The following is a 24,549-nucleotide window of genomic DNA, read 5'->3' on the forward strand; positions in this document are numbered from 1 at the left end:
CAGAGTTCAGAGGTGTACAGAGAACAGCTCTGCAACTTAATGAGCTGTGATATCGAAAAGTCATGTTGGAGTTGGATAAAGCTGCATCACATCCTGAATTTCTGAAGTAAAAGCTGTGTGGCTTTAGGCAAGTTACTGAGTCTCTGAGTCTGTTGGCTCACCCTAAGTAAGGGTACCACTATCTGTCTCCAAGAGATCTGTGTGATAAGGATTGAAAGAGCAAGTATACATGGAATGCTTTGCTGGCTACCTGATGCTGCCAGCCCCACTGCTGGAGGCCCTTGTGTGGAGCTGCCCACGTACACAGCCTCCCTTTCATTTTTGTGCCTCCTACCTTGTCCCAGCTGTCCCATCCACCCTAGAGAACACGGGTCTTCTCCTGGCTTTTTAAGGTCTTCTCGTCTCTCTAGCCCGCGGTCACTGACATGACCTTTTAGCAACGCCAAGAATGCACCCTTTCATTCGGAGAGGACAGAGAAGGATTGGAGAATCAAGGCCTCTCCCACTCGCTGCCTCCACTCTTTAGCACCAGCTCCAGGAGCCTGTGGGCTGGACTGGTCCTACGCAGCTCCCGTAGCTAGCATCTGCATGCTAGCCACTGGTGGAAGTGGGGTGGAGTGGGGCTCAAGCCTGTGATTGGGCAGAGGGACCGGGGAGAGAACCCATGAGAGAGGAGAAAACTGCACGTTGTCAGCTGGGCTCCCAGACTAGGTTTGTGGCTGTGTCTCCGTGAGAATCTCATCTGTTCTGGTGAGGTTGGCTCTGAAGCCTTTCCTTGTCCTAGAGTTTTCTTCCCTCATTTTTCTCTCTGGAGGAGGACTCATAGGGAGCCTGCAAAGTTGGAGCTAACTCCAGAGCCAGAGGAGATTGGCCAGCCTGCCTCTTTTTTCCCTTTGCAGCAGTGATCTAGACCAGAGAGGAGTTAGTCCTTGAAAACCTTGCATTTTCCCCTTTGGAATTTTGGGTGCTTAGCCTTAAGTGCTTAGAGCCTGGGAGACCCTGTTGCCGCTGCCACTGCCGCCTTAGGGAGTATACACTGCTGCATTCTGCTGCAGAAGCTGTCAGGCCTCGAAGCAGCTGGGAGGGCTGGGAGAGAGGGTGGGGGAGGGCGTGATGGAGTGCTGGCATGCAGGGGACCAGGCAGCACCGGGGAGATGCTGGAGCCACCCAAGATGAAGGGCGGTCATCTGACAGAGGTCCTTGGCTGGCAAGTAACCGAAGACTTGCCAGTAGTAATCTACCCAGATATGTAACATAAGGTTGGTATTTTTTTTTTCCGCATCCGCTTTCTGGGAACTTGACTGATGTGCATAGCAGAGGAGCCATTTTTCAGTCTGTTGGCATGTGGCATCTCAGGTGAATGTGCTGTGTCTCTAATGATCATCCCAGACAGCTTCCCCTTGCAGGTCTTGTTGGTGCTGTGAAGGAAGCTGAGATGGGTGCACAGAAGCTGCCTGGCTAGAGGCTGGGGGAAGGGTAGAGGACGTCCTCTACTCTGGAGAAACAAATTGTGAATCTCAGGATTGGGAGACAGGGAGAGAAGGAAGTTGTGTCTACTTTGTGAGAATTAAGAATAAAGATGCCCTTCCTGCTCTTTGCACCTGATGGTCTGGACTTTAGCTGGGTTTATGTAAGACCCTCTGATGGTCATGTTTGTAATTCAGCTATGTCTGTGGTCAGACAAAATTTGGAGCAGTAATGCAGGCATGATACATACAAATACATGTATAAAATGTTTCCCATTAATGGCCTTTTCTATCTGTTTGGTGTAAACTGGTTTTCTATTCTAACTGCTGTCCCGAGTCTTTTGCCTCACATGTGGCAAAGGGTGCTTTTCCACTTTTCTGTACATTCCAGTGTGCGTATTTGGCCTTTTGCCCATAGTAATGAGCGCCGTTTTCCCCCAGAGCATACTCAGATATCTTGGCCTGTCCAAGTCCTCGACCCATTGTAGATTGAGTCACCTCATAGCCTCCTTCCCAAGGAAGAGATTGCTATTATGTCACCCCCTATCCACACTACCCCCCCACCCTATTCATCCTTCACTCTCCTCTAAAGACTGCATTAAGAAATCACAATTTCTTCTAAGACAGAGGCAGGAAACTTTCTGTAAAGGTATTTAGTATTTTAGGATTTGTGGGCCATACAGTCTCTGCTGCAGCTACTCAAGCAGCCTAGATAATACATAAGCGAACGAGTATTCCAGTAACACTTCATTCACAAAAACAGGCAGTGGACCACATTTGGCCCACAGACTATCTGCTTTGATATGCCCTCTGTGATTTCATTCTGCTCTACAAAGTAGTAAATGTAAGCCAGGTGAACCCCCCAGAGTTCTGCTCACACTGTCTAGGGTCAAGTTATTAAGCGGGCCTTAAAGAAGCATGGTGTCTTGGGACCGGAAGGAAGGCTAAGGGCTGGCTAAGGGAGGGCAGACTGGGGCTTTTTTTTTTAGCCCGAGGCAGATCCCAGTCCCTCCCAGTCACTCCCTACTCCCACCACCCAGAATGCCCATGCAGTTGGCTCCTTTAGAAATCCAAATGACATGGATGGAGAGGCCCTGCTGTGAGGTCCTTGCGTAGGAGACCATGTATGACCAAGGGAAAAACTACGCAGGTAGAAGCTGTCAGTCTTCAGAGGAAGGCTGTAACTCATCCATGGCCACGCAGGAACTTGATGGCAGAATAAAGCATGACTGCAATCTAGAATTCTTTTTAAACTTTGTATTACGGAGATTTCCAAATACACAACCAGTGATCAAATCATGGCTAATCTTGTTTCATTTATCTCCCCACTCCCTTTCCACTTTCCCCTGCTCTCCTCCAACTGGATCTAAATAAATCCCAGTTTCACCAGTAAGTACTTCAGTGTATATCTCTGAAAGTTACGGTAGAGTGTAAAACTCTTGAACCCTATTCTTGGGCTCATCACTGAGAACCGCCCTCACGGGGAGACCAGCTCTCCTCTGGGTCTCCATCCACACACACAGGTGTGTTGTGCATATAAATTCTCTCTCCTCTAGATTGGCTGTCTCCTACTCCCAGATCACAGAGGGTTTCTGTTTCACAAAATGGAGATGGAGTCATAATCTCTGAACATGCAGGAGAGTTTCCATTCCCACAATGTTTGTTGGAGCTTCTGTTCTACTCTGTTTCCAGCAGATTTTAAGCAGATCTTTTTATTCTTTTTTAAGGGACAAAGCTTCTTGATTTAGCTAAAATGTTTGTGTTTTTTAAAGCTGCTTTACTTTCCTGGTCATTTCCCTTAACCAGAATGAACCTGTATTTCTGGTCAACTCACGGTCTAAGAATATGCTAGTCTAAGGACCATTCTCCCCTCCTGCACTGTGACATCATGAACTGCCTGTGACAGCGTGCCTATGTGTCCCAAGTTGCCAGAAGTTCAAAGCCCTCTCTGCCCTGTTGAATTCAGGGCTCTCAGAAGGGCTAAGACTGCCACTGGTTTGTCCTGAACTGGGTTTGCATTTCTCTTGGGTAACACCGGCCCCTCTGTGATAGGAGAGTGCTGGAAGAGCAGAGTGACGAGGACCACCAGCCACTGAGGGCTGGAGAGGCGCCCCAAAGGGCCCAGATTCAGCAGCAGCACTACGTGGGGGATTTGAGGCAGCGAATCCTAGCGGGACAGATTAGAGCCAAAGAGGATCTGGAATTGGACCAGGCACACATCAGCCAGCAAATTAAAGACAGTAGGTGCCCACTGCTCACTGTGTCTGCTTCACCTTCTCATCTCTTCATTTTCATGCTTCCACATCCTTCTGTATTCTCTCCTTTGTTTTCTTTGTGATATGATGGAATCTTTGGTATTAGGTGTTCTCTTCCCTCTTTCAGAAACCAGAGACTCTTATGAGGGGCTGGAAGCAAGAATAAGGAAGCTACCTTCCTTACTGCCCCTCCCAGTGATGGACCCCCTGCTCTCTCCTCACATGCACATTTATCCATGCTTTGCTGCTTGCCCCAGCATGTGCTAAGGCCTGGGGGCTTCCTTCCCTTCCCCTGTGGTAAGGGGGCCCAGTAGCCCTCATCCCGGCACATAACTCCTGGCCAGCACTTTCCCTCCATTCATGTCTAACCACAGCCAGAGGTGTCTGAGTCTAGGCTGCACGGGCAGGGAGGGAGGTGCTGACTTTCTCTCAGGGTGTCTTTGGTTCCCAGACCAGCAGCAGCTGCTCGGAGAAGAGACCTGGCTGGCTGGCTTGCAGCAGCAGCGAGACCACGTGGCAGAGAAAGAACTTGAGGCCTGTGTGCCTCCTGGTGCTTGGCTTCAGGCAGATCCTGAGACTCTGCTGCCCCCACTGGTCCGAAGCCAGAAGAGGGAGGTGCGATTGCAGCTTGGGCGCAGGAACGTACTTCGGGCAGCACAGCGGGACATCCGGCGAAGAAAGTCCTCCTTCCACCTAGAGAGAATCCTCAGAAAGCAGAGGCTGCTGGAGGCACAGAAGGGACTGGAGCAGCCCAAGGCATTGTGCTGGCTCAAGGATGACCACACCCAGAAGCCCCCATACTGGGTACCCAGCACTGACACCATGGTCCCAGGGCCTCAACATAGAAGCAGGCGGACAGGTTACAGTTCTTTGAGCCTCCAAAGGCTCTGCAGCCGGTACTTGCCCCAGCTACACAGGTACAGCCAGCAGTGGTCATCTGGGATCATTGGCTGAGGTTTACAGCCTTGTTGCTCAGGTGGCCTTCTTTACTTCCCAGGGCCTCAGTTTCTCAGTCTGTGAAATGGAAAGATTTGCTTACTCCTCCCTTCCCCACCATTTTTCCCTCTTTCTCTGTAGGTGAGATCTTCTAAGACTCAGGCTTTTACCTTCTCCCATTCTGAGTGGCAACTCTTGCTGCCTCGGTGGTCTCTTCCAAATGAGAATCTCAGCCTCATTTTTTTTTTTTTTTAAGATTTTATTTATTTATTTGACAGAGAGACAGCCAGCGAGAGAAGGAACACAAGCAGGGGGAGTGGGAGAGGAAGAAGCAGGCTCCCAGCAGAGCAGGGAGCCCTATGCGGGGCTCAATCCCAGGACTCTGGGATCATGACCTGAGCCGAAGGCAGATGCTTAACGACCGAGACACCCAGGCGCCCCTCAGCCTCATTTTTCACCTGCTGTTTAGACCCTGGCTATCCACGTACATCTCCCTGTGTTTGTCCTGTCACCAGCTCCATCTCATCTCTCCTCACACCAGACTCCATTCCCACATGCTTCTTCCCTCTCCCTCCTGCCTGTCCTGCCACCTCAAGTGAGTTTCCTGACCTTACCTTCCAATTGATAAGCGAGTGGAACACTATCTTTCTGACTCCCAGGTCCCATTTGGGATCTTTCTTGTTTTTTTTTTCTCCTTCACTCCTTGCATTCAGTCAAGGTGAGGATGGAGCGGGGGACTGTGTCTGCTTCTTTATATCCTCCAGGCCTAGCCCAGGGCCTTGCCCATAGTATGTGTACAGTTCATGTCTGTCGGTTCTGTTGGCTCACCTCTCTGGTCTTCAGAGGACTAGGCAGGACTTTTTTTTAAGACTTTTTATTAAAATTAGTATGCCTATCTCCCACATTCAGCAGTTACCAAGATTTATCATGCTTGCATTAATCTCCTTTCTGTCCTTTTTCTGATGAAGTATTTTTGTTTTTTATTTTTATTTTTAAGATTTTATTTATTTGACAAGTAGGCAGAGCAACAGGCAGAGGGAGAGGGAGAAGCAGGCTCTCCACTGAGCAGGGAGCCCAACATGAAGCTTGATCCCAGGATGCTGGGATCCTGACCTGAGCTGAAGGCAGACACTTAACCGACTGAGCCACCCAGGTGCCCCTGATGAAGTATTTTAAAACAAATCCTAGACATCGTGTCATTTCTAAAATACAAGGACTTCTCTTACAATCACATTGTCATTCACCTAACAAAATTAAGATCAGTTATTCAATATAATCTAAAACCTAGGCCCATATCAAATTTCTGTAATTGCCTCAAAAATATCTATTTACAGTTAGTTGTTCAAATTAAGATCCAAGTAGGATTCACATACTGCATGTGGCAAGTCTTTTAAGTTCCTTTTAATAATACTTTGTTTCATTTTTATTTCTTCGTATCATTGATTTATTAAAGGTGGATCGGTTCTACAGAAGATGCCACTTTATAGATTTGCTTGTTTGATTCCTGCAGTGTCATTTAGATTGTTCCTCTGTTCCTCATACTGCCTATTAATGGAAGTTTTCCCTAAAGCATAATTAGATTCAGATTCAGTTCAGTCTTTTCATAAGATAAAGAAATTGAGCAACAGAGTGTACCTGGGCTCTCTGAAGCCAAAACTGTAGTCCATAGTTGCTTTTTGTACCTATAGAGCTTTTTTCCGACCTCAAAGGCTAGAAGGGGTAGTGACATTGGTCTAGTTATTAACCTCCCTTAGAGCAAACTAAGTGGGACTTTATATTCCCTCTGTGAGCAGGAAATAGGGACCTTTTACTTTTCTAAAATGGTTTTCCTTTTCTCCACAGTGTTTTCCTGAATCGGGATCCCTCCACCATGTTACCTCCTATGCCTGACCCTACTGATCAAATATCAGAGAAAATTCCATCAGAAGAGTATTTGCCCCAGGCTGCTTCTTACCCTCCAAGGACAGGACACTTTAGTAAAAATGCCCTCTATTCCTCAGGCAAGCGGCATCTCTGCACTCCTAAGGTGGCCTTGGCAAGGAATGGAGCCTTAGCCTCAGGCAGCTGCCTCACTGTGAGTTCTGAGTCTGCCAGCATCCAGGAAATGCAAAGAGTGGGTAAGCAGCCCTGTCAAATGTTGTCCCAGAGCTTAGCCTCTCTGGATCATTCAGCAAACAAGCTAAAGCCGAGGGATGAGCCAGGTGCACTCACCCCTTCCACCTATACCAAGAGGGGTAGGGGACTAGCAGACCCTGACCACACACGAGCAGGGTGGCAAAAAGAAGGGAACCTTGGGACCCACAAGACTGCTAAGGGAACCTGTTGCACTTCCTCACATCCCCGTGGACCCAAACAGGCATCTGGATGTGGAAAGGCAGCCAAGACTTTCTGGGTGGAATCCAAACCACCTCCTCCAAGCCGGGCATCAAAAAGGCAGCAGAGGGTTCTAGTCAAAGACATTGCCAAGAAGTCCTCTTGTTTGCCTCATGGCAGCCCTTTGAGGGGGCAACACAGTGTGGGAGACCAAGATTCCACATCCTCACTCACAGATTTCAGCCCAAGAGTGGACCATGTAAGAGATAAAGATGGTGACTTATCTGATGCAGATAGCAGTTACTCAGTGGATTCTCTCTCCTGTGTCTATGCCAAAGCCCTAATGGAGCCAAAGGACCCCGAGGGAAAGGAACAGGATCTCCCAGAGCCAGAGAACTCTGAAAGTGATGACGGCCAAATATCTGAGGACTCACTGGCTGAGAAGGGGTATGAAAGCCCGCCAGACAGCCCAAGGCGTAGTTATCTTCCCAATGGCCATGGCCACTGTAGGGCCAGAGTTAGAGCCTCTGTGAGGGGCTTCACCACATCCTCAAACAGTGGACGGTTCACCCAAACCCAGAGGAGCTTTTCCTTGGATAGCCTGATTGATGCCAAGGAGGAACTACGGGAAGATCAGCAAGAAGAGGCTTTCTTCAGTTCAGCTGATGAGATGCCCACAGAGACTTTCTGGCACCTGCAGACCTCCAATCTGCCCACAGTGGACCAGGAGGCAACGTACAGGCTTGGTCCCATCAACCACGGGACAGGAGCCAGGCTGGATGCCATCCTGCCAATGAGCAGTTCATTTTACCTTGGCCCCCCGCCCCAGCCCCCCTGTGAGCAGCCTGAGTCAGAGGTAGAAGCAAGCTCCTCTGAACAGGCAAACACACTCCAAGGCCTGCAACTTTCAAGAGGCAGCCCTCTGTTGTCCATGGATTCCTGGTTTTCCTGTGACTCTAAGATCAATTCCAGCAGCCCCTCAGGAATAGTGGGTTCTTTATGTGCAAGTCCAGATATCCAGGAATCTCAGCCCCATGGTTGGGAGAGGCCTGGACACTGGCAAAATATGGAAGAACTAAAGCCATCAGGGGCAGAAACACTCCTGCCCTATAATTCCAAACTTCCCCGAGGTTGTGCCGAGCTGCCCTGCTGTGTAAGCGGTGTGTACACAATCCCTGCTTCTGATACACCCAGGCTGTCGCTCTCGGGGTCTTGCAGGCTGCTTCAGCCACGAGCTGCTGGCATCTTTCAGGCCAGAGGTCTCCCTGACACAGCCCAGGAGGCCAGCTCTGAAGCATCCAACAACTCCAGTGTGTCAGGTGTTTTGGCTGCCTCTGCTGCCTCATTCACTCATGTAGGCAGTGCCCATGAGAGAGACTGGGCCGCCCTTCAGCAAAAGTACCTCCTTGAACTGTCCCATCCTGTGTTGCAGGCTGTAAGAGAATCCAGGCCAGCTTTCTCCTCCCTCGAAGAAGACTCTGCCTCCTTGACCCAAGCTTCTGGCAAAGAAACAGATACTCTATTGCCAGTTGGTTCTGGGGTATCTAGCAGTCGGGATTTCAGCAACTTTCCTATCCATTTATCCAAAATTAGGCATTTGAGAGCAGAAAAAGAACAGGACAGTTTGAGTGCTGAGTTAGAAGGTACTTCAGATTTCTTTACAGCTAGAGAGAAAGAGGTGAGTCATAGTGGAACTTACTCAGCAGATGTAGAATCATTGACTTCTGGAACTACAAATGCACCAGTCTTTGTAGCAGAGAACAAGATAGCAAATTCCAGGACTGAAGCATGTGAAGTCAAGCAGAACAGCTTGGAAGAGTCTTCTCAGAGTAGTGGGAAACCTCGACTGATGACTTCCTCTGATGAATGTTTTTTCCAGAAGAGCCGTTGTCACGGTCATGTCACCATAGCCACCAAAGAAAACCACTGGCCCCGTGGCGGGGCTCATCTCAGGAAGAATAGTGCAGGCCAGGAGGGGCAGTTCAGTCCCAGTCGCTACCCACCCCTGCAGGAAGAGAAAGTAGATTATCAGGAGAGCTCCAGCGAAGTGGTTGGAAAGCACCCAAGCGTTTCGTTTGCATTTCCGTCAGGTCCAAAGCGGTATTCCCACTCTGCTGCCTGGAATCCATTCCCGGCTTCCTTGCAGCCACCTCCCTTGGAGACATTCTATGTGACCAAAAGCCGGGATGCCCTGACAGAAACTGCCTTAGAGATCCCGGCTTGCAGAGAATCAAGAGTGCCTTCCCCACCCCCCAGAGAAGCCTGGGGCTTTGGTCATGACCATCAGGTTCTCCAAAATATTTATTTGAAGAATAAGTTGCCAGTGCTATTACAAAACCAGAATTCCAAGATTGCCTCATCTCAGCAGGGAGTCACAGCAGGGAGGCCATTTGATCTGAACACCAAGGAAGTTAGCAGAGAAAGAGGGAAGTACCCTGGAAATATTGAAGAAGAAAGCCACAATTCAGTTTATTTTTTTGTTGCTCAGAACAGACATTTTCTTTCATCTACTAGCACAAAAGTATGTGAATTTGAAAATCAAGTTGGAATTTTAAATAAACACAGTCTTTCGGCGCTTCAGGAGGGAGAAAAGGCCACGGTACAGTCCTATTGCAATGTTTGCTCAAGCCATTCTAGGTCTAGGAGGCCTCTCCTTATTTGTGAGTCTGAGGCAGATGAGGAAGAAGAGCAGGATCACAGTGTGGTCCTAAGGCAGACTCAGGCCTTTGATATGAACAGACAGTTTCCTTCTGGCGCCAAGTCTGATTTCATCTATGAAACCATCAATTTAGCCCTTGACAAGGACATACTGGGGGAAACTGCTATTTCTTTGCAGTCCAGATCAGTACATCGTAGAGTAAGTGGCCCAAAGATGATGGCCCCGGATGAGAGTCCAGCCCACAAGGGTGAGAGGAAGAATGAATCTGGGTTTCTTGGGAATGCTCTCTATTCCAAAGGCAGCTCAAAAGAGTTTAATCTTCCGCAGACAGAGACTACATATGAAAGATTCCAGTCAGTTACATGCTCTCAGGAAAAAAACCTGAGTGAATGCAAAGGCTCTGGAAGGTCACAAGAAATGTTAAGCCCCAAAGAAGAACCTTCTGGAAAGAAGCAGAATAGAAGAGTCAACGGTGCTGATGAAATGGCCAGGCTAATTAGGAGTGTAATGCAGCTGGAAAGTGGCATCTTGGAAATTGAATCCAAGCAGAATATGCAGCCAAATGCTTCCCACACATTGGGAGTCAGTAAGGAGTTTGTGTTCCAGGACCGAAGGGACCAGGAGATGGCTGACTATGTCCTGAAGCCAGGCAGCTTTGGAAACCACCTGTCTTTGAAGGATCAGCCATCTTCTCAAAAACAGACAGATGATGTTACCTTTAGGGATAGCGAAGCTGGAGAAATAGAGGTTAACAGTAGCATTGGGAAAGGTCCCCAGGTCCAGAAAATCACCTTGTACCCCTTCAAGTCAAAGGAATGTGTACAAGACATTAAATTTGCAAAAGAGCACACTTGCCCAGCTGCTATATTAGACAGACCCTCCTGGCACATGTGTGATGATGTAGGGACATGTGCAGCTCGTAGAGAGTTTGCAGACATGTGTGCTGATCCAAGAACCAAGGGATTGGCTGGTGCTCTGCCATTGCAGCCGAGCCCCAAGATGTCTTCTGAGAAGGAGGGCGAAGTGGGGAATGCATCTGCAAACCCCAGAGGGCAGCCCTGTGGCTTGGGAAGTCTTGAGGAACTGAAAACTGTGAAAAGTTTTTGGGAAAGCCAGGTTGCCAATTGTGTAAGTAGTTCTAAGCAAGAGGAGCCCAAAGTTCAAGGCAGAGTTGAGGAAATGGCTGTGCAAAGAGGAGGGAGCCTACAGGAACAAAACACAGTAGTCTCATCAACTCAGAAACTTTTCAGCCCAAGCCAGCATTGTATGGGCACATCTTATAGCCAGGAGACTGGTCCACTGCTGAGCCAGACAGACTCCTCTGTGGTTCCTCACGGAGACCTGAGTAGTACCTTGTCTTTGAAGTCTCCAAGGCTGCCAAGAGACTATCTTCATGCACATGATACTGTAGGCATCTCTTCAGTTGACTATGCGCTGGCTCCCACAATGTTGAAAATGCCTAATAGTCCCTTGGTAACTGGAGCAGGGAGTCAGAATCAGAGTGGAGAGCCCCAAGGCCACAGTCCTCAGGGAAATGTTAGAGGGGGCTCCTCCTTGGCACACTCTGCTTGGTGTGGGTCTGTGATATCCACGGCCATGGGATCTCATGGTCAGTCCCATGTATCAGAGAGCATTCCCCTGGAGGCAGAGGGCCACAGATCAGCAGATATCCAAGACCAAGGAGGGGACCTCAGAAGCATCTCAATGGGCTTGAGTCCCAGAGAGGGTTTTGCTTCAGAAGCCGAAGCAGATATACAAAGAGGAACAGAAAGAACCAGGTCACTGAACAGGGTCTCTAGCCCACTTGAAAAGAAGGCCCGCTGCCTCCTAGAAGAGGGTAACAGTCAAGGCCAGCAGGTGAAGCAGAAGGCAGAGAAAGAGGCTGAGGACCTCAGTTCTCCTAGTGGTACTTTCTCAGCACCTGTGTCCCTGCCAGGGGTGTCTCACCCAGAGCACCGTGCTCATACATCCACAGGCCTGGCTGTGTTGGAGATCAGACAAGCAAAGGCCCAAGGAAAGCAGCTTCATGACTTGGGGGCTGGAGGCAAAATTCTTCCTTACTATGAGACTTTATTAGGACCTGAATGTTCTTCAGGGGCCCCCAGTAGGTCTCAGTGTCCACAAAGGGACCAGTTAGTGTCAGACAGGGCCAGTAATGAGGCTGAAGAACAAGGATTTCATGTGGCATCTCTCTCTGCTGAACCAGGACATCTGTTGACTAATGAGAGGAAAGTTCCTCAGGCCACACCCCTCCCTGCAGATAGCTTTCAACATCCCCCCAAAACGGAGACTAAAACAGGGCCACAGCTTCCCTCACAGAATTCCTCCCCTGCAGCCCCAACTCCAGGCAAAAGCCATTGTGCTGGAGAACTGAGACATTTTCTGGGAGCCGATGAACAGTTTGTATGTCACACTTGTTCTGAAATCATAGAGAAAAAGAAAAAAGCAACTACAACACCTTCCTCTTCTGATCTTATGGGCTCGGGCAGTTTTCCTTCAACAGCTGTAGAGGACAGGAGGGAAATATCAGAGAAAGTAGTGGCTCCTTTATCTTCTTGGGCCCCTAATGATGATCCTGGCATGATTCCACATGGGGGAAGCCAGTTAGCTCTGTGGGAGACTGCAGAGGCCATGCGCCCTGGTGGTCAGGAGCACAGCCCAGTGCATCAAGAACCTAGAATTCTAGATACCACTTGTGGAGGAGGTTCAGGTAATTTTTTAGTGGCTGCACAGGAAGGAAAAACAACCTGTTTTGAAAGTCAGCTTGTGACCTGTGATGTTCAGAATTCTGTCAGCCTCTCAGCATGTACCCAAGACTCCTCCCAATGCCTTGAGGCTTCCACTGGCTTAGAAGAAGGGAGGGCAAATCCCAAACAGGGTACCATCCTGCCTAGAGCCCTGAGGAGCCTTGAACTGGAAGCTCCCTTGCAGCAATGTGTGAAGCGGAAGGAGAATGTTGGCTGTGGACTGGCAGAAGCCTGCGGTGCTGGCAGTCATCCCAGGCTGACTCCATTGCCAGATCAAAGACCTAGCCCAGGTCCTGGGGGAGTTCAGGAGGAGGCCCAGGGCAGATGCCCACGGCAAACTTCCTATTGTGTTGTCTTCTTAGGGAACATTGAAAGCAGCAGGACTCTTAGTCCATCTAGGGGGCAGGAAGGCAGAACAACTCCTTGCCAACATCTGTGTAATCCTCAACCTATTGCTTCTCTTGCCTGTTTCTCCCCACCCTCCACTATACCGTGTTATAGAGATGGTGACCTGGGAAAGGGGAATTCCAAGACTGCCCTGCACACTCTCCAGCCACCCTGCATAGTGCCTTCCAGAGCCTGTGGAATGGATGAGAGAGGAGAGGGCTGTTCCGGGGAACCTGAAGTGCTCTTGGCACCCGGCCTTGAGCCCAAGGGCATTCATAAGGATCTTGGGCCAACAGACAGCAGCACTCGGGAGCCTTCTGCTTCTGCTGCTGTCCTATCTCTGGCTCAAGGGGGCAGCTCCCCTTCTGTGCCTCATGGGGGGGCAAGTTCACTGAGCCACTCAGTGGCTGATGGAGGCTCAAGGTCAGCAGAGGATCCTGAGAAAAAGGCTGCTGAGAAGAAAGCCAGTACAGAGCTTGAGGCTGCCTTTTCCTCTGCAGGCATGTGCTCTGAGCCACAGAGGATGTTTCGGGACAGCTCTGGAGGTAGCCAGAATGCACAAGAGACTCAAGCCAAGCCAGAACCACCCTTAACAACTGAGAGACCACACACCCTGGATTTAAGTGAAGGGTCTGTTGAGAGTGAGCTTCTGGGGGAAGCACAGCATGGATATTTAGGAAATGCAATCCAATGCCTTCCAGAAAAGCAACAATTTTCCTATAAGTCCAGAGATCACAGTGGCTTGGATCCCCAAGCCGGATTTGTAGCAAAGTTAAAACACATCTCCAGGCACCAAGCTGATGGTCCCTGGGAGGAGGAAGAACAGCAGAGAGACCAGGAGTCAGGTGGTGGTAAAGAACCTGCCCAGGGCAGGACTTCTCAATGTTCCCATGAAGGTGGCTTAGACGGCTGTCAGATTAGAGATGCAGGCAGAGAGGAGGCATGTGCAGCCAAGCCCCGTGTATCTAAGATGTTCTCATCAGGCTTCAAAGACTCAGCCACCATGCCTTTGGGGCAAAGTGAAGCCCCATGGCCCACACCCCTGAGCCCTGGCCTGCCTGCCTCTGGCAGGGAGCAGCCGGCTCCCCCCAGCAGGTGCTCACTTCCTGTGATTGCAGTTGTCTCTGGCCCCAGACACTCTAGGTCCTCCCCCAGACCACAGTTCTCCGAGGTCAGCTCTTCCCAGTCACTTCAGGAGCTGAACATGAGTGTGGAGCCTCCTTCCCCCACAGATGAAGATACACAGGAGCCTAACAGATTGTGGTTTCCACATCCCACAGACTATTTCTCAGGTAATTCAGCAGTGAGAACATCTCTGGAAGGTGAGGGCTGCGGTCAGAAAGCCTCATCTAACTTGGACAATAGCACTGCTGATTATTGGCTCCCGAAACCTGCCACCCCTCCTTACCCAAGGTCATCAACTCTCTCTTGCATGCCAACCCCTGACTTCATGACTGGCTGGACATCTAGTACCCTAGAAGAAGAGGCCTGGCAGGAAAGTCCAGAGAGACCAGGTGGCCAGGCCAGGCCAGAAAAGTGGCACTCCAAGGCAGACAAAGGAACGTTACACTTTAACTCCAGTGACATCAATCCCTACATCCTATCCTCCCGTCCAGAAGGGCCTGTGCAGATTGGCTGGAAGCAGTATGTGTTTGGCAGTGCGGTGGATGTGTCCTGTGGCCAGATACCCCAGGGCCTGATACCATCAAACATGGCCCATTGTTCAAGCATGGACAGTGGCCTAGAATGCCAGAACTCTCCACTCTACTCCCACCTCAGCACCTATGCCAATGCCCGGGACCTGTCGAGCCCACACAGCATTGGAAATGCCCAGGGTTCACGTAAGCTCTGGGAAGTATGGGGTTCCTCATTTGCCTTGGAGAACCTCCACATCCTGAACAGCCCTGAAGGAGCAACCCCTAGTAAGGGTCCTGACAAGAGAGCCCAGTTCCCAGGTACCCCTGATGAAGCAGGCTGGCTGAGAAGTGAGGCCCTCCTGGCTGAAGGAAGTGCTGCAGGTCCAGTAGATGACATTATGCTGCCTTATCCGTCAGAGGCGGGTGGTCCTGTGGGACAGTTCAGGATGGGCACCTTGGAGCAGGGCACACAGACCCTGGGGTGTAGTCTCTGCTGGAGCTCCACCGACATCTCCTCTGCTCAGCCAGAAACTGGTGCAGTGCCGGTCTCTGGTCTGGTCACCTGGACCAGTATGCATAATCTGTCTCTCCACCTCTCACAGCTGCTGCACAGCACCTCGGAGCTGTTGGGGAGTCTCTCCCAGCCAAGTGTGGCTGAAAAGGAGCAGAACATCAAGAGAGAGACCCCAGATGAGGTGACCCAGGCTTTTATGATAGACGGCTGTACCCAGACCACCATGGACAAGGGCATCCAAACTGACCTGGCCTTACCACCTCTGCACCTTCAGGCCCCAGAGGCCAACCCCCAGGAGGTTAATGTGGTCCTTGAAGTGCTGGGCTCAGATATTCCCACCATGTCTCAAGGACAGGGATATGTCACGGGGACGCTTCAGAAGAAAGAGGCAGAGGAAACAGCATGGAAAATGGCAGGGCCTTCAGAACTTCGGGAAGAAAGCCTCCACTGCAGACCCGAGAGCCTTCTGGCACCCCCATCCCACTTGAGGTTTCAGAAAGCTCACTTTGGGCAGAACCTCCCTTCCGTAAGCCCTCAAGCTTCTCCTGATGCCTCCCTACCTCCCAACTCTCAGCCAGAGGAGCCCTCCTGTCTGGTTGTTGGTAGCCCGAGCCTCACTAGCTCCCAATCCCCAGAGCCCTGCCCCAGTGCTGCAGTCTCTCTCAGGGATCCTAAGGTCGAGAAGGACCTGGGCACCATGGGTATGTTGTTGGTGGACAGGGCCTCCTCCCCAATCCTCACACTTAGTGCCAGCACCCAGGGGTTGGGGCTCCCTGCAGACTCTTTGTCAGCCACAACCCCCTCAGCTTGTCCTCTTGAAGGCCACCAGGAGCTTGTCTCCAGCCCAGATCTTCTCCCTGACACCTCCAGGCCTCCAGTGGATAATCATTCTCAAACCACTGATGAGTCAGGTGGCTCCCAGAGAGTGGGCGCTCCATGTGGGGAAGGCAGCAGTCCCTTAGAAAAGAGTGATGGCAGGTCATTCCTTGAGGTAAGCTCCCCAGGCAGGCTGCCACAGAACCCGAAACTCCAAGTCTGTTTCTTAGAGCAGGCGCCTCAACAGCTTCAGCCCAAGACCACCACCTTGCTCCAAAGTAGACTGCCAACCCCCTCACTGCGGAGCAGGAGCCAGAGGCTGGCTGATAGCTTTGTGTCAGAGGACCTGGCTTCCTTGGAGTGTGGCCCAGTGAGCAGTAGGGGGGCAGGTCAATGGCAGAGCAAGACAGAAAATGGCGGTGAGAGTTCAGCATCTCCAGTGGAGCCACAGCCCACTCTGGACTTTTCGTCTTCAAGGGGAGGTCTCCAGCCCCTCAGCCCCTGTCCTATCTCTGAGTTGACTGATACTTCAGGGCTCCAGGGTTCCACTTTGGGCCCGACCAAGGCCTGCCAATCTGAGGTGTTACTGTGCTCCAGTTCCCAGGTGTGCATGGCCCCTGAGCCCCAGCATCACGGCCTGAGGGACTTCCCAGTGCATAACAAATTTACTCATTGGTCTGGGGTTCAGGATGGCTCTCCTGGGGGGCTAAGTGTGAAGGAGACCAGATGTGATCCGAGCTCTGGAGAGCAGGGACAGAAGCCCCTACAACCTCCTGATGACCAGAGCCAGGATCCTCAGTGGTCCCAGAGGGAATCGATCCCTCTGCAAGTTGGGGCCCAGAACCTCCCACTCAGCATGGAACTCACAGAAGCAAAACTGCACCATGGCTTTGGGGAGGCAGCTGCCCTGCTGCAGGTGCTGCAGACTGGGACAGGGGAGGCGCTCGCTGCTGAAGAGCCTGTGCGGTCCACCTGGGAGGAGCTCTATGCCCGGTAAGGGCCCCCAGCCTGGTGGGGAAGGCCAGAGGTGGGCTGAAAGAGAATCAGGGATGGCTAGTAGCTGGCTGTTCCTTTTTCCCCTTGCTAAGCTCTGGGATCTTCCAGGGGTCAGAGGTAAATCTTAAGATGGAGAAGGGCATTCAAGGCCATCTTCAGTGAATCAATCACATTTTGTTTCAGGCAAAAACAAACCATTGAGACCCTCCGGAGAGAGCGGGCTGAACGACTTCAGAACTTCCATTGGACACGGAGCCTTGGTCCCCAGAAGCAACTGAGCCTCCTGCCCAACAGGGATCTCCCCACCCGGGACCTTGACCTACCCAGCAGGCGCCGAGAATACCTGCAGCAACTGAGGAAGGATGTTGTGGAGACCACCAGGTAAGGGTGGACCCAGAACGCCACCGAGAGCAGGTTGTGTATGGGGTGAGAGGACTGTGGGGAGGAGGGCCTGGAGAGCGGAGGCTGCAGCTTCCTTTGACAGGAGTGATTCCAGGAGTGGGTCCCATGCTTCTGTGGGCAAATGGAGGTGACTGTGGGAGAATGGGACAAGGGAAAGAAGAGGATGTGGGAGGGCACAGGGTGGGGACAGAGGTCATGGGAGAGTGTGGACAGAGTGGCTATGACCTACCATGTAAAACAGTAGGCCTGAGCCTCAGAGTGGGTTGTAAAACCAAACTGTAGGCAAAGAGAGGATGGTTTTGAAAGGTCTGGGGCAAGCAGGCCAAGGCTGTCACCCACCCACCAACAATGTTAGAGGGCATCTCTCCACCCTATGGTTTTCCTCAGGAGCCCAGGGTCGGCATCACGGTCTGCTCACCCCGCCTCTGACATAGCACTGATGCTGCAAGAATACCAGCGTGCCCGCGAGGAGGCCAAGGTGGAGATTGCCCGGGCCCGGGCCCGGCTATGGGAGCAGACTGAGCAGGAGAAGCTGAGAATCCGCCAGCAGATCATCTCCCAGCTGCTGAGGGTGGGGAGTGGGGCAAGCCAGTGATGTCAGGGTAGGCCTGGAGCCTGGGGCAGATGTCAGACTGGGTCAGCGTTCACTAGGGCTGCCTCTGAGACAGGATGTGGCATTTGGAGGAAGGTGTTGGACTCCTAGTACCAGAGCAAAGCTGTGCTCACTCTTTTTACATGTCATCCTGCTCTGGCCAGCTCTAGTTCCCAGGCCAGAGTCTGGGAGAAGGCAGCTTTGGTTTTTAGTTGGGGTAGGCATGTGGGGAGGCGTGAGGGTTTCAGGTTAAGGTGGAAGGCGCTGGGGAGGTGAGAAGGGGTGGTGTCAAGGGCGGAGTGGGTAGAGGGTAGGTTACACCCAGAAGCTGGTTTACAGCCCCCTGTCCTTCTCAGGAAGAAGAAAAGCTGCACACGCTGGCCACGTCCAACTCCCTGTGTACCAGCTCCAATGGAAGCCTCTCCTCTGGTGTTACCTCTGGCTACAATAGCAGCACAGCCTTGCCAGACCAGCTCCAGTCCCCAGACAGTGTGGTGAGTAGGCAGATGCTAGCAATGAGCCAGGGGCCAGACCACGGAGGCAAGAATTGCCTCCTGGAGGCGGCTGCTGACATGAGCCCTTCTCGTGGATGATAGATAGCCTTTGGTTTTCTTTTTAGTTTTGTTCGGGAAGAAAGCCTCCACTGCAGACCCGAGAGCCTTCTGGCACCCCCATCCCACTTGAGGTTTCAGAAAGCTCACTTTGGGCAGAACCTCCCTTCCGTAAGCCCCCAGGCTTCTCCTGATGCCTCCCTACCTCCCAACTCTCAGCCTCCCAACTCTTGCTCCCTGTTTATTCATCCAACATTAAACATTCAGTGTTTATTTTGTAGGTAGTATTTAGGCACTGGGCATATAGCAGTGAGCAAAACATTCTTGTCCTTAAACCTGTTAGAGGGCTAAGTATAGCTTATTTTGTGATTAGTCACCATTGCAGTAAGTTATATGAAGCAGGGGTTCTAAGCCAACATAAAACGGGATCTGATCTAGTCTGGTAGGTCAGCAAAGATTGTCTGAAGAGGGTGCCTTTAACCTGAGACCAGGAGGGGTGAAAGGAGGTTAACAGAGGAAGAGCTTAGTGCTGGGGTGTCAGGTGTCAGGAGAGATGAGGGGGTGGGAACATAGTCTTCCAGGCAGGGAGCTTGGCAAGTGAGGCCCTGAGGGAGGAAGAAGCGTTGGAGGAACTAAAAGAAGGCTGGTGTGGCTGGAGAATAGCGAGACAGGAATGACTTGAGGAAGGACCAGGAAAGGGAAGATCACATAGGCCCTGTTGCGAATTCTGGCCCTCTGATCACGTTACTTCCCAGAAGCTGCTGTAAAGCTTTGAAGCAGGGTAGCAGGATGATGAGATTATAGAAGGGGGCAGAGCAGCTGTGGGTAGAGCTGTTGATGACCATGGCAAAGCCCAGTGAGAGTTGCCCATGCGTGGCCAGGAGCCCTGCCAGTGAGCACGAGCACGGGGCTGCCGCGGACAGAGAGCATCCCCAGGACGCAGGAGCCCATTGCCTGTGAGAGGAGGGCACAGGGTGGGGTCGGGAACAACACACACTTCTGGCTTGAGCTGCTGAAGGGGCGGTGATGACGACAGTGCTGAGGAGCATTGGAGGAGGACAGGTTGTGTAGGGAAGATCGTGAGTCTGTACTCACTGGGTTTGTAGTGCCTGTGAGTGCGAGGGGAGCAGTTGGAAATACAGATCTGGAGCTTAGATGTAAGATCTGGCTGGGGATATAAAATTTGTAATTTGTTTTATATTAAACTTCACATGGTAAAAAAACAGTATTCAGACAGTAGCAAAGGACATACGATGTCAAGTTCATCTTTCAGTCTCCTGTTTGCCCTCCCCAGAAGCAATCATCCATCCCAGTATGGTGTATATTTCCAGAAGCATTCTGGAATACATTCTGTGTTTTAATATCTGTAAGAATGTGCATATCTTTTTCTTTAAATTTTCTTGTTTTTTATATATATTTTTCTATTTAAAATTTTTTTTTGTTATATAGTTTTTTAATCTTTTTTTTTTTTTTTTTGAGAAAGTGTATTTCTAAAGCACATGAATGGGAGCATATTGTACTGCTTTGTCCCTTTTCATCCTGAAGAATGTCTTTTGGACAACACTGCACACAAGCAAATCTGCTGACTCATCCTTTTTAACAGCTGAAATAGTGTTTCCTTTTTCTCTTTGCATGGTTTTAAATGTAATGTTTTGCATAGATAATCTATTCATATGGTATTCCTACCATCCATGTGGTAGAAAAGACAAAAAATACAGACATCTATAAAGGTATATAGGGAAGTACCTGTTCCTTTGCCTGAGAACCTGGTCCTCCTCCTTCACCCCACCCAAGCAAACAGTGCTGTTGTGCAGGGGGGCTTGACATCAGTCTTTTGCTGTTATGAACAGTGCTGCAGTAAGTGACTTTGTGCATGTATCATTTCATGCATGTGCAAATATATCCAGAAATGGACTCATACAAAGAGTTATATGCATTTGAGATCTTAATATTGACAAGTTTTACCTCATGGATGTACCAATTTATACTCCCACCAGCAATAAGAGACTCCTTGCCCCCACACTCTCACCAACATGTTATCAGATGTTTGAATTTTTGCTGAGCTCTCTGTTCATATCTTTGGTCCATTTCTCTATTTTTTTCTTACCGATCTCCAGGGTTCTTTGGCAAGCTAGCCCTTTGCCTGATAGGAATTATGTTTGTCCCAGTTCTTGGTTCTCTTGGCTTTGTTTATTGTGTTTGGAGCCATTCAGAAGTTTTTATTTATCAGTTTTCCTTCTAAGTGTCTATGATCTGATCATAACTAGAAACGCATTCTTCATTCCAAAGTTACAAAGAATTTCTCCTGCGATTTCTTCTGGAAATTATATGGTTTTATTTTTCATGTTTAAGTCTTTGATTAAAAAAATAAATCTTTGTTCATTTTGAATATATATATATAGTATAAGTTGGGATCCAACTTTATTCTTTCTAGATGGCTATCAAGTTGTCCCTTTAACATTTGATAGTTCCTCTGGACAGCTCGTCTCTGCTTCACCAGCTTGAGATGCCAGCTTTTCTTACATAAGGCTTATAATGTGTTTTACTACCTGTTCTTCTTTTTCTGAGCTTTTCTTTTTTCTTTCTTTTTTTTTTTTTTTAAGATTATTTATTTGAGAGAGAGCAGAGCGAATGAGAGAGAACATGAGTCAGGCCGGGGGGCAGGCAGAGACAGAGGGAGAAGCAGACTCCCCACTCAGCAGGGAGCCCGACATGGGACTCGATCCCAGGACCCTGGGACCATGACTTGAGCTGAATGTAGACGCTTAGCCGACTAAGCCACCCAGGAGCCCTTTCTGAGCTTTTCTAGAGTATTTTTTCTTGTTTACTTTTTATATGAAATTTAGAATTAGCTTAACTAGTTCATTATAAAAACTTGTTCATATTTTTAATGAGACCGTGTTAAATTTATAAACTGACTTAGGGAGAAATCTTATCTTATGCTGTGGAATTTCCAAACTAAGAACATAGTAAGTTCCAACCACCTTTTTGTGTTTATAATTTCCTTGACCTGTCTCTCAATTGCTTGTCAGATTTATTCCTAAGTGTTTAATTTTTTTGTTGTTGTTACTGTGTTTTATTTTTATTTTTTCGTTGCTGTTGTTCTACATTTATATCTTCTGTCTGGCTGTTATTTTGTATGTTTGAAAGGTACTGATGTTTATGAATTTTGTGTCCATATTGTTTTTTGGTCTGTTTGCTAGATCTGTACTAATACAGTAGCTACTACCGCAGGTAGCTATCTTATTTTAAATTTAAATTAATTCCAGTTGAATCATAGCTTTTGCTCTTAGGGCACACTAGCCACATTTCATATGCTCAATAACCACATGGGGCTAGTGGCTACAATACTGTGTAACCCTGTCTTAGATTTTTTTCAGGTATATAACCACACAATCTGCAAGTAGAGATGGTTTCACCGTTTCCTTTCTAATTTTTGTACCAATATTTTCTTCCTCTTTTCTAATTGCATTACCTAGGATTTCCAGCATAAATAAAATCATAGTGATGACACTGAGCATCCTTGTCTTCCTCCAGGCTTTAGTGGGAGTGCTTCTAGTGTTTCCCCGTGTGAGCTGGGTGCTAGTTTCTGAGCTGAGCTAGATATATTTTGCAATACTAAGTAAGTATCCATCTATTCCTATTTTACAGAGCATTCTTACATAGAATGGTTATTTCAGTCTTTGGGAGACGATCATTTGATTGATGGGATAATATTGAACCATTCTTGCATTCTGGAATCAGTATTATACATTGTATACTTATGCATATGCAGTATTATTTTAATGTGCTGTCAGAGTCTATTTGCTATTTATTCAGGATTTTGCATCAATATTTATGAGTTTTTTCCCTGTAGTTTATATTTTTGCAATATGTTTCAGGTTTTGTTATCAGTGTTATATTTCTTTTATAGGAATAAAATGTTCAGGACTAGTTAAAGTAATGGAACTTTATACCTATTAAATCGTCAAAAATTAGAAAGTCAGATGTTGGCAGGACTTTTGGGAAATAAGAGCCCTTATAGGTTCTTTTTTTTTTTTTTTTAAGATTTTATTTATTTATTTGACAGAGATAGAGACAGCCAGCGAGAGAGGGGACACAAGCAGGGGGAGTGGGAGAGGAAGAAGCAGGCTCATAGCGGAGGAGCCTGATGTGGGGCTTGATCCCGGAAAGCCGGGATCACGCCCTGAGCCGAAGGCAGATGCTTAACCACTGTGCCACCCAGGCGCCCCGCCCTTATAGATTCTTATGATCCAGTGCTTGCATAGTTTATGAGGGGACATGTATGAAATTATTTATTAAAGCATTATTTGAAGTAATAAAGAGTTGGAAACCACTTAAGAATCCATCAGTGGGAGAATAGATAAAATGTAGTACATAGTTGATACAGGGCGCCTGGATGGCTCTGCTGGTTAAGCATCCAACTCTTGATTTCAGCTCAATTCATGATTCAGGGTTGTGAGATCAGCTCTGCACTGGGCTTGGAGCCTGCTTGAGATTCTCTCTCTCCCTCTGCCTCCCCCCCCCACTCCCGCCCCAGTACACACACATGCTCTCTCTCAGAAAGAGAGGAAGGAAGGAAGGAAGGAAGGAAGGAAGGAAGGAAGGAAGGAAGGGGAAAGAAAAAAGAAAAGAAAAAGGTCTGATGAGATCAGGAGTTGATAAACAAGGCTATTCGCCAGATCTGACCCACTGCCTATTTTTGTAAATGAAGTTTTACTGGATTACGGCCTTGCCCGTTTATTTATGTGTTGCCTACGATTGTGTTTATGTTACACTGGCAGAACTATGAGTAGATGAAACTACTCAAATGGTCCACAAAGCCTCAAATACTGTCTACACCTTTACAGAAAAATTTGCCAATCCCTGGTTTAGATTTTTCCATCTCTTCTGGAGTCAGTTTTGATCTTAATTTGTTAATTTCTGCTTTAAAAAAATCCTTTTTCTTGTGATAATTTCTAAGTCTTGTGTTATGGTCAAGTAATTTTGTAGAATGTGTTTGCTATTTTCTCATGATTAGATTGAAGTTATGCATTTTTGGCAAGAATACTGCAGAAATGATGTGCCTTTCTAATTTGAGGTTGCCAGATAAAGCAAAACACAGGATGTCAGAATTTTAGACAAACAACAAATGATATTGTTGTGTAAGTATGTCTCCTGCAAGTGCCTTATCCTTCGTACATTATATCAGAGGGTGCATGATGTCTATATGTCTTATTAGTGGTGTTAACCTGAAGTTACAGTGATGTCTGGGAGCTGTCCACTGAAAGTTACTATTCTCTTTATAGTTAATAAACATTTGGCAGAGATACTTTTAAACCCCAAGCAAATATCCTGCTTTTCCTCAAACTTTTGCCCACTAATTTGAGCATCCATCAGTGTATTTTGCTTGAAAAAAATTATTACTGTGCTGTTTTAATGGCAATTTTGTATTTCCCTCATTTCTTCTACATTTATTAGACTTTTTCTATAAGGAAATATTACTCTTCTCTCCCTATTTATTCAGTTATTTACTTTGTTCAGTTTGGACTCATAAATATGTTATTCAGTGGCTTATAATTTAATACTATTTTTTTTCAAAGATTTCTCTGACAGAGTGAGCGAGCACAAGCAGGGGGAGGGGTAGGCAGAGGAAGAGGGAGAAGCCAAATGCCCCACTGAGCAGGGAGCCCGACACGGGACTCCATCCTAGGACCCTAGGACCTTAACCGACTGGGCCACCCAGGTGCCCCTCTAATACTATCATTATTAATTTCATTGCTCGGATTGTTCCAGCTTTCTTTATTCGGAGTTCTTTCACATTGGTCTTGTGCCCTTTTACTATGTCCCTCCTTTTTTTGAGCATTTCTTTTAATTCATTTATTCTTTTCTTGTTGTTACAATTCATTGGCTTTTAGTACATTCACAGAGTTATGTATCCATCACCGCAATCAATTTTTAGAATATTCACATTACCCCAGAAAGAATCCCCATGGCCATTAGCCATCACTTCCCAAGCCCATCATCCCCTAGCCTTGGGTAAGCACTACTTCCCATCTCTATGGATTTGCCTGTTGTTCGGGACATTTGTAAAATGGAATCCTATAGTATGTAGTCCTTTGTGACCAGCTTCTTTCACTTGGCATAATGTTCGGGGTTGTATTAATTTCATAAGGTTGCTGTAACAAATTACCATCAACAGGGTGGCTTAAAACAACAGAAATTTATTCTCTCGTAGTTCTTGAGGCTAGGGGTCTGAAATGGTGGTGTCAAAAATGGCCATGCTTTGTTTGAAAGCT

General features: G+C 48.4%; 1 protein-coding gene across 14 annotated transcripts in view; it reads left to right on the forward strand.

Annotated features, from left to right (window-relative positions):
- STARD9 (StAR related lipid transfer domain containing 9) overlaps nucleotides 1-24,549 on the forward strand; it is a 124,247-nt gene that overhangs the window by 88,618 nt on the left and 11,080 nt on the right. For 6 of the 14 annotated variants that reach the window (XR_008957117.1, XM_026479906.4, XM_044392497.3 and 3 more), the window contains 6 exons: nucleotides 3,519-3,706; nucleotides 4,173-4,638; nucleotides 6,500-16,723; nucleotides 16,910-17,107; nucleotides 17,516-17,699; nucleotides 18,077-18,214. Coding sequence is in view for 10 of the 14 variants with exons in the window: in XM_026479906.4 (XP_026335691.2) it covers nucleotides 3,519-3,706; nucleotides 4,173-4,638; nucleotides 6,500-16,723; nucleotides 16,910-17,107; nucleotides 17,516-17,699; nucleotides 18,077-18,214 (11,398 nt within the window). In the remaining 4 variants the exon portion in view is untranslated. Of the gene's footprint in view, nucleotides 1-3,518; nucleotides 3,707-4,172; nucleotides 4,639-6,499; nucleotides 16,724-16,909; nucleotides 17,108-17,515; nucleotides 17,731-18,076; nucleotides 18,215-24,549 lie in introns of those variants that run through there. The other 8 variants (XR_006412071.3, XR_008957119.1, XR_008957118.1 and 5 more) reach the window with 4 other exon arrangements.

This window comes from Ursus arctos, unplaced genomic scaffold (genome assembly GCF_023065955.2).
Source record: "Ursus arctos isolate Adak ecotype North America unplaced genomic scaffold, UrsArc2.0 scaffold_36, whole genome shotgun sequence".
Taxonomy (NCBI): Eukaryota; Metazoa; Chordata; class Mammalia; order Carnivora; family Ursidae; genus Ursus; species Ursus arctos.